General features: G+C 38.1%; 1 protein-coding gene across 1 annotated transcript in view; it reads left to right on the top strand.

The window, feature by feature from the left end:
• The first annotated feature begins 6792 nt into the window (after positions 1-6792).
• The window catches only part of LOC137012301 (lipoxygenase homology domain-containing protein 1-like), a 43393-nt gene continuing 39656 nt past the window's right edge, over positions 6793-10529 (top strand). The window contains exons 1-2 of the mRNA XM_067375426.1: positions 6793-7011; positions 7390-7480. Of these exons, the coding sequence (XP_067231527.1) occupies positions 6793-7011; positions 7390-7480 (310 nt within the window). The remainder of the gene's footprint in view (positions 7012-7389; positions 7481-10529) is intronic.

Genomic DNA, 10529 nt, shown 5'->3' with positions numbered 1-10529 from the left:
GGTTCGTTTTGTAGAGCTCCTCCCATTTACTGGCGCTACGGAACTTAGACTTACGCATGTCTACTTGCGTGTGTGCAAATTGCAGCCTTAAAGGCCAGGCGTTTTATTAACGTGTTTTTACAAAATCATGTCAGGACGGTTGCAAAATGGTATGTGTTTCTTGTTTGGTGATTTTCTGTAGTGGTGTCGTGTTTGTGTATCCGAACAGATGTCACGTTTGCAACTTTGTGAGGAGGCTTCATGCGCCAAACAATATCACAACAAATGATGTACCCTTTTTCTGCAGGGTAGCCCCGCCCACTGTGGAATCTCATTGGTCCAAAATCCCAGTCCACTCAGTTGTATATTACCATAAAATATATTCAAATTGGCTGAGATTGTTACGTTGCACCTGGTTAAGACACCTATAAGAGTCCTAACACTGTTTAAGAGCAAGTTTAACATTCATTAATAGCCACATCAGTGCATAAAGTAGACTGAGTTTGACATGACATTAAGTATTTCAGTTGAAACATGTATGTTTCATACATGTATTATATATAATGGTAGATGCTTGTACATGTTTAACGCAGGGTCTGAAGTCAAGTTTGATCATTTTTATGATACACATTTGTTTATGTTGAGGAATGTTTTTGCAGTCCATTGTTTTTCTCTCCCTCTGTCTCTCTCACGCACACACAATCTGTGATTGAGGTTTTAGTGTCTTTTAAATCAACTGATCATGTTTATAATGCTGAACTTTATATACTTTGTTTTCAGGTTCTTGTAATATGATATTGTGATAACAACAGTGTGACCTTATCACTTTACCAAGAAATCAACTTTTTAATATCTATTGAGATCTTGATTTCATGAAGCTTGAAGACATCTTAAAGGCATCTATCTATCTATCTATCTATCTATCTATCTATCTATCTATCTATCTATCTATCTATCTATCTATCTATCTATCTATCTATCTATCTATCTCACCACTGATTTCTTAAATTGCACAACAATATCAGTTATTCTATTTTTACTTTTTATTATTTATGCAATTTTTATTTAATTTTTTTCTATATTTATTGTGCATTGTTTTTTGTCGTCAGTTAACCTACCATTGTTTTGGTAACACATAATGTACAGTTATTTGTCAAGCCAATAAAGCACACAGATCTGCTACTCTTAAAAAGTGAGTTCTATGGTGTTTTATATTATTTTTAGTGTGAAAAGTTCTCTCTTTCTCTCTCTCTCTCTCAGATATCCAGGGTTGGTGTCGGATGTTGATTCAGTAATAAATAATTGATCAGTTTCAGAGGTTAATCAGTGTTAATCAGACAAACATAGTTTGATTTCTCTGGAGTTCTCCTTTACATGCACACACACACACACACACACACACACAGGTTTGTTTTGCTATCTTAGTGAGGACATTGCATAGACTTCCATTGATTTTATATCAGGTCAATGATATTTTCTATCACCTAACCCAACCCCTATTCCTAAACCTAGACATGTGCACATCATTAGATTTAAATAAAAACATCTTTTGGTTGATTTATAAGCCTTTAAATTTTGTGAGGACCAGTCAATGTCCTCACTAGTGGGTTGTGAAAGGATTTCACAATATAAATGAGGACATTAGTGTATTTTTTTTTTCTTCCTTGATAAGTTTAAAAGATAAAGAAGTTGAAATCCACCAGACATAAAAAACTATTATTTTTGAAAAGAGATTAACTGGAGAAAATCTGAGGAAATAGAATATGTTTTCTTATGAATAATGCCCTGGAATGATTGCGTTTGTACAAATAAAATCATTTAAAATTACTAATTATTAACATTTAGGGTTATAGTCTAATAAAAATGTTCATGTTGGTTCACAGTGCATTGGGTTAGTTCACCCAGAAATGAAAATAATGTCATTTATTACTCACCCTCATGCCGTTCCACACCCGTAAGACCTTTGTTAATCTTCGGAACACAAATTAAGATATTTTAGTTGAAATCCGATGGCTCCGTGAGACCTCCAGCCAGCAATGACATTTCCTCTCTCAAGATCCATAAAGGTACCAAAAACATATTTAAATCAGTTCATGTGAGTACAGTGGTTCAATATTAATATTATAAAGCGACGAGAATATTTTTTGAGCGCCAAAAAAACAAAATAACGACTTATTTAGTGATGGCCGATTTCAAAACACTGCTTCAGGAAGATTCGGAGCATAAATGAATCAGTGTATCGAATCTGCTGTTCGGAGCGCCAAAGTCACGTGATTTCAGCCGTTGGCAGTTGGACAGGCGATCTGAATCATGATTCGATACACTGATTCATTTGTGCTCCGAAAGTCCGAATCTTCCTGAAGCAGTGTTTTGAAATCGGCCATCACTAAATAGGCGCACCAAAATTATTCTGGACGCCAATATTGAACCACTGTACTCACATGAACCGATTTAAATATGTTTTTAGTATCTTTATGGATCTTGACAGAGGAAATGTCATTGCTCCCTAAGAAGGCCTCCCGAAGTCATCGGATTTCAACTAAAACATCTTAATTGTGTTCTGAAGATTAACAAAGGTTTGACGCGTGTGGGACGGCATGAGGGTGAGTAATAAATGACCGAATTTTCATTTTTGGGTGAACTAACCCTTTAACTAATATTAACAGATATGACATTTTACATTAAAATGTTTCATTATCTAAGCATAACATTATCTTAGGATAAGTATTGTTCATGTTAATAATGTTAACGAATGAAATCTTATTGTAAAGTTTTACCTGACAATGACAAACTTTAGGGTACTGGCTATATAGTAGATGAATGAGGTCTGAAAGAAAATGAATCAAAATTCAGTTTAAGTGTAAATGTAATACTTTTTAATTTACTCATGGAGGTTGGATTTATTCTAAATACATAATTTATTCGAGCACCTGCAAAATATTTTCATTCTCAGCAAGAATAGTTCACCTAAAATGCATTATTCACTCATTCAGAGAACTAGATCAGAGAGCGAATCGTTCTTTTGAGTCTTTTGAGTCCACTTGGTTTACAAAGCGGACTGGACACACACAAACACTGACAAGAGGGTCAGATGTAAGTATATTAGCTGGTCAGCTGGCCCATTTGTTGTCTCTACAACAGACTGTTTAGTGAAGAGTGAATTATTTAACATATGGTTTGTGTTCTGTATGTGTGTGTGCATCATGACAACGCTCTGTCGGTCATATCGCCCTCTGCTGGTCATGTTCATTGCTAGTAAAAGTGTATGTGGCCACAAGATGTTTCTCTGCATGTGCAAACTGAAGTAAGTTGTACGAAAAGATAGATAGACAGTATCTTTAAAATGAATACGGCTGGTGTTTTATTGTGGTAAATGGTCAGGACAAGAAATGTCCTGCCCACAAAGCTAGCTAATGCACACACAACATCCTTGTTGAGGTAATTTGTTTGTGTCTGAGGGAGGGAGAGATAAAAATGTGTCTATGCAAGATATATTGTGTGTAAATGAGATGTTGTGAGGTTGTGTGTGTGTGTGTGTGTGTGTGAGAGAGAGTTTGTGTTTATCAGATGATAGCAGTATCAGGTGTTTGTAATAAAGCTAATGGCAGGAGTTAGAATTAGGGCGTCGTCTCAGGAGAATGGGTTATGGGTTCAAATTCTTATTCACACGCATTAACAAAGACAAAACAATCCATACATATAGATTAGCAATTCACCTGCAGAAGAATTATCTTTAGCATTATAGATATAAGCATATATTGCAATCAGTGTGCTGTGTCAGTCCTTTCAGACCAGTACTGCACTCATTGTCATTACACATATTACATTTGTTTTATACATGTATGTTTGTGTTTATTTTCTGTGACATTGATTCCTATTTGTACATATTATGTCATAATATGATCATGTGATATGATGTTTTGTAGAAATTGCAAGAATTAATTGTGATTGCTTTGATATCATCAATAAGAATGCCTTGAAATTAAAGCTGCATTATCCCAAATACATTTTTGAACAAGTGCATATCAGCAGAGCTTGGTATATTACTTATGAATTGCAATCAGTTACAAATTACATGACATGAAAATTTGTAATCAGTAATATAATCTCTTAGATTACACATTTTTGGTACTACTTTTGGATTACATTTAGATTACTTTTGTGCTAACCCTTATTTGATGTCACATATATTGTAGGATAATATTGTACTATTTTGACAGATTCAAAGAAAAAATATGTTCAAAAAATATATATTCTATTCACCAACAAGATCCTCAACAGATTTTTTTTTAAAAGTGCAATGTATGGACAGTTAATACTTCAAAATACTAACACTAATGTACCTGTTAGTGTTTGCTGGTAATAAAATCACATCTTATGGACTTAAAAGTAAATTTAGAAAGCAGCAACATTACAAAAACAAATATTGAAAAACATGAAATTCACAGCAATATCACTGCTATATCTATATTTCATATATTATTATTACATTATTATTATTTCATATATATTCATCTATATATGACTGACAGCAAACACTAGATTCAACCGCGCTGAGGAGCCATGCCGATGCACAACCCATGTAAAGATGATAATTCCGCAAACATCTGCAATTGCAGGTTTTAAACTGAGATGGCGACAAAGAGGCAAAACTTTAAAGGTGCCCTAGAACTTTTTAAAAGATGTAATATAAGTCTAAGGTGTCCCCTGAATGTGTCTGTGAAGTTTCAGCTCAAAATACCCCATAGATTTTTTTTAATTCATTTTTTTATCTGCCTATTTTAAGGCATATTTAGAAACGAGCCGATTTCAGGTTGCGGCCCCTTTAAATCGCGCGGTCACAGCTAATATAACTCTCAAAATGAATCTTTACAAAGTGTTCGTCATGCATGCTGCATGCATGCGTCGGATTGTGTGAGTATTGTATTTATCTGGGTGTTTACATTTGATATTGAATGAATTTGAGGCTATGTTCTGTGGCTAACACTACACTGTTGGAGAGATTTATAAAGAATGAAGTTGTGTTTATGAATTATACAGACTGCAAGTGTTTAAAAATGAAAATAACGACGACTCTTGTCTCCGTGAATACAGTAAGAAACAATGGTAACTTTAACCACATCTAACAGTACATTAGCAACATGCTAACGAAACATTTAGAAAGACAATTTACAAATATCACTAAAAATATCATGTTATCATGGATCATGTCAGTTATTATTGCTTTATTTTTTATTTTCCTTGCTTGCTTACCTAGTCTGATTATTCAGCAGTGCACATCCAGACGTTCTGCCCTTGTGTTATACTAACTGCCCTTGTGTTATACCTCAATCATGGGCTGGCATTATGCAAATATTGTGGGCGTACACCCCGACTGTTACGTAACAGTTGGTGTTATGTTGAGATTCACTTGTTCTTCGGAGGTCTTTTAAACAAATGAGATTTATATAAGAAGGAGGAAACAATTGAGTTTGAGACTCACTGTATGTCTTTTCCATGTACTGAACTCTTGTTATTTAACTATGCCAATATAAATTTACTTTTTAATTCTAGGGCACCTCTAACATACATGTTTTGTTATGTATGCCATCTTTTTTCATTTTCCATCATATTTGTTTATGAATTTATGAATTTATCTGTAAAATAGCCAGCTATTACTGCATTTTTTCCTTTGAAAAGAAAATATTTGTAGAATGTATGTGTAAAAAATATATTTTTACACATATATTAGAAAAAAATACACATTTCAATTATTAAGTTTAAATTATGCATATAAATGTAATTTTAATATATTTATTTAAATACATATTTGGGTGTATTAAATTGCTCACCCAGCATAAACAAACTGTTACTGTTGAGCTCTGTTTGAGGGTGTACGCCATTATTTTTGACTTGTGCCAGCAAAAAACTACTTGACATCTAATCCGAACACCTTAGCAACCACCTAGCAATTATCCAAAAACACTTTAGCAATGTCATAGTAATGCCCTGGCAACCACTCACAACACTGTGAAGGCGAGGTTTGTACAGTCAAGAAAATGTAAAAATCTGTCTTTATGAGCTGATCTTTGTGTTCATTTTCTTGTATGTTCACACACAAGTGTTTTAGAGCAACTTCTATCACTTTCAGCCAGACGGCAATTTGCCTAAATTAGGAGCCCGATCTTCTTTATTGCTTAGGTTGGGTAAAGCATGTTAAATAGTTTGACCACGTTAATCCAGTGGCACTAACTTATTTATCTGTGTTAATGAAATCACTGTTAATTATTTACAAGTGTTAGTGAAGCGTCTTTAATTATCTGTTCTGTAATACTCCCTCTCTACTGGTGTATCTTTTCTCTCTCTCTCTCTGTCTGACTTTCTTTGTTATACTCTCCTTTTCTTTTCTCGCGCATTGTCCTTTTTTCTATTGATGCGCATTTGAATTGTGCATAAAAGAGGTTATATTTCCATTGACATTGTGTTTATGTATTTTTATAAATATATATAAAGCACGCTGTGCTTTAGTAAAGCGATCCCGAGACCATGAATAATGAACGTTATGAGGCCCAACCCCCCTCTCTCTCGCTGTCCTCTCCGTTTTCATTTGCTTTCTCTCACAGATCATGTGACCACTCTGAGGCCAGTAATTATTCATGAGCTCTGCACTGCACCGCAGGACCTGCGCGAGAGAGCCTCCGGCTCCGAGCTGAGGCCCCGCTCCAGCTGCACGCAGGGGCCCATCGGCCTGCACGGGTCAGACGGCGACACCTTACACCGCAGACGGCGAGGAAACACTCACCCTCACCCCGCCACTCTCTGGATGAATAAAAGATGCCCACAAAAGAGAAAAAACCAACAGAAACCGAAGAAAGGGATGACGAAGGAGAGGAGAAGGAGCCAACGGTGAAAGGAAAGAGCAAGAGGGATGCAAAGACCAGACAGAAGAGCTCCGAGGAGAAGACAGCAAGCACTGAGACACCTACAGAGAAGGAGAAGAGAAAAAAGAGTGACTCTGTAAAAGAGAAAAAGAAAAAGAAGAGTAAGGAAGATGTCGAGGTGACAGAAAATGACAACGGGACAGACGAACAGAACAACAATGAGCCTGTCGGCAAAGAAAAACGGACCAAAGGGAAATCCTCAAACGAGGAACAGGACGTAAAAGAGGTAAGGAAAGAGAAGAAAAAGAAGAGTAAACCATCCGAAAGCAAAGAAGGACAAGAAGACATGGGGTCCAAAGAGAAAAAGAGCAAAGACGGCAAGAAAAAGAAAAAGTCTGCAGAGGAAGAGGAGGATGAGGATGCCATGCAGGAGGAGGCAGAGGAAGAGGAGGATAAGAAGAAGAAGAAAAAGGATAAAAAGAAAAAGAAAGGTTCCGACAGCGACGAGGACAAGAAAGCAAAGAAGGGGAAGAAGTCGAAGGTCAAACAGGTGGATTATGCCGAGATCTACCAGCAGGAGCTGCTGAACTATCACACGGAGGAATCGGATGATCAAGAAGACGAATTCAACAAAAAGAAAGGTAGACTCTGGAAGAGGATTTCCCTCCTGTTCTTCTTTTTATTCTCAAGTCTGTCTTTTGATCAAGACAAAAGATAAAGGGAGACTCCCAAAGCAGTTTGGCCAAATTTAATGCATTCATTCATTCATTTAAAGTTTGCTTCAAAATGAAAGTTCTGTCATCATTTAATCACCCTCACATTCTTCCAAACATGCTATTATGGGTTTGAAAGAAATTTCAGAGCTTTAGTGATGGAGAAGATTATCAATGAACAACTTTTGGCCTGTTTCTCACACAAAGCTATTATGACTTCAGAACACTTTGAATACTGTGCACAATTCATGGACTACTTCATTTCTGTTTTTGTTGTGCTTGACAGCTAATATTGACAGACAGTGTCTCTTTTTGCGTTCAGCATGCAGGTTTGGAACAACATGAGGGCGAATAAATGATATAATTGTCATTTGTTGATGAACTATCCTTCCTTCAAACTGTCTGTCTTTTCTGGGGATAAGCTGTCTTTCTCTCTCGCTGCGTCTGTCTGTCTCTTTCTCTGCTTTCACTCTCAGTCAGGCACCCCCGTCCTCGGTTTCTCACAGGTTGGATTTCTTTTAACCCTGGAACATCTCTTAATTGAATACTTGAACGCTGGAGGTTGAACAAAGACAACAGAAATAGATGAGGGAGGAATGGAGACAGAAGTCTTCAGTAGATTTTACGAGCAAAGAATCCACCTCTTATAAATGATTTTTTTGGAGTTGCAATATGGAGATTAAAACCTTCTTGATCTTAGGCCTGCAATAACTGGAACTTTCCTTTTAAGAGGGTCAGTATCTGATTTGCAGTAAAATTCTGATCATTCCACTAACGTCCAGTCAGAGAACCTTCCGGATTTCATATTGGCAGACAGCTCTAGAGGTCTCTGTTTGGCACAGCAGAAGTGTGTCTGGATTGGCTGGTTATTACAGTGTCCTGGCAGCAGGGTATCATGAGAGAATGGCGACAGGCACCGTGCCAGCGGTGGATTTGAATCAGACGGGCACCTCTCTATGGCCTGAAACATTACACTCTAATCGGCCTTTTCATGGAACCATCAAAACCTCATTCAGCACGATGGACGTCAAGCTGTCAGGTTCAGTCAGGTGTAGCACGTTCGATTGAGGTTATCACTTAGCACAGATCCAGGGGTACCTTACCTTATATCGCAACTCAAAGCGATAGTTGACCCAAAAATGAAAATAGGTAATCAAACAGTTGATGGACGTCAGTGGGGTCCATCACTGTTCGGTTACCGAAATTCTTCAAAATATCTTCTTTTGTGTTCAGCAGAGGAAAGAAATTCATACAGGTTTGGAAGAACTTGAGGGTGAGTAAATGATAAAAGAATTTCAATTTTTGGGTGAACTATCACTTTAACAACGCTTCAAACAACTTTTACGCTACGTTCACTCAGGGCGTCGGCGTTAACGTTTCCTGAATGGGTGGCGTCATGCATTGCCAAACTAAATTCTGGGTTCCGTCACGTCGCTTCACTCGCGTTGCTCACGGCAGAAGATATTGAAGAAGTTGAAGATTTCTCAACTTTTCAAGTGCCAACACAGGCACCAGCCAATCAGATCACAGATGCTATCCAATTGCATTCATGCAACACCAGAAAGTAATGTGATTGGCTGTTGTACTAGGACGGTCGCGTCAGCTGCGCATGCACATTAGGCTGATCCAGCCTGAAAAATAAAATTTTTTGTCATGATTCGAGAGTTTAGACACAAACTTTATGAGACAGTTGTTGTCAGGGGCAAGTCATTTCACTTGACGGCCATCTTTGAAATGCCTCTCGGGCATTCAAGTACAGCTCCTATCTCTTTGAATGGGGAAACATCAAATTCTCCAAAGATGTTTGCCAAGCTTTCGATTAAATTTCATATATGAAATCACCAATTAAATCTGACTACAGCTGTCTCTAAATTTTGTTTCTAAACGCTCAAATCATGACAAAAAAAATGTATTTTTCAGGCTGTCCTAAATGTGCGTCTCTTGTGCCTCATTTCAGAGGCGTGCGTCTGAAGGCAGGAACACACCAAGCAGACGCCGATGAACTAGTGGTGATGAAAGCAGAATGTGGGGTTGGTTCACGTCGGCAGCGTCTGGATCCAAAGTTGCCCTGACACACCAAACTGATGCTTGACAGCCGACGGCCAAGTAGCATGTCCATTCTGCGCTTGTGTAAGATGAAATGCCTTTCCGTACCAGCAGGTGGCAGTAGCTTAACAGCCAATCAGAATGATCAGATGGAACGATGAGCTCCAACGCTGATTCAAAGGCAGGAACACACCAAGCTGACGGTCGGCCGACAAAGTTTTCTCAGTGTGTTCCGCACCGTCGGCTGAAGTTGGTCCTCGTCTGCTTTTTTTTTGGCCGATTCGACATGTTGAATCAGTGTCGGAGCTCGTTGGTCCGTCGGGCCATCTGATCATTCTGATTGGCTGTTCAGCTACTGCCACCTTCTGGTACGGAAAGGTTTCATCTTACGCAAGCGCAGAACGGAGGTGCAACTTGGCCTTCGGCTGTCGAGCGTTGGTTTGGTGTATCGGGCCAACTTTGGACCCAGACGCTGCCGACGTGAGCCAACCCCACAGTCTGCTTTCATCGCTACTAGTTCGTCGGCATCGGCTTGGTGTGCTCCTGCCTCAACATGTCAAATCGGCCAGAAAAAAGCAGACGAGGACCAACTTCAGCCGACAGTGTGGAACAAACTGAGAAAAAAAACTGCAGAACAAAAACTGCCCGACGGCCCACCGTTGGCTTGGTGTGTTCCTTCCTTGACTGTTTCTATAGAAACCGGAGCCGCTGCAGTGATGCAATGACTTTATCAGACTTTATACTTGATGTAAAGTCTTTTACTTGATGACTTTATAAAAAAGTTATAACCAGCCAGAAAAAAATTACTAACATGTCGCATTGGATGTCCTTTTGTGTCTTTCCTGAAATTAGGGCTCATTGATATTGCCATATGCCAAGATAAATGGGTTTGACTGAATGTAATAAAATTATTACTTGAAAACCCACATTG

This window comes from Chanodichthys erythropterus, chromosome 22 (assembly GCF_024489055.1).
Source record: "Chanodichthys erythropterus isolate Z2021 chromosome 22, ASM2448905v1, whole genome shotgun sequence".
NCBI lineage: Eukaryota > Metazoa > Chordata > Actinopteri > Cypriniformes > Xenocyprididae > Chanodichthys > Chanodichthys erythropterus.
Note: the sequence above shows the minus strand (reverse complement) of the source record. Positions and strands in the feature narration are given on the sequence as shown.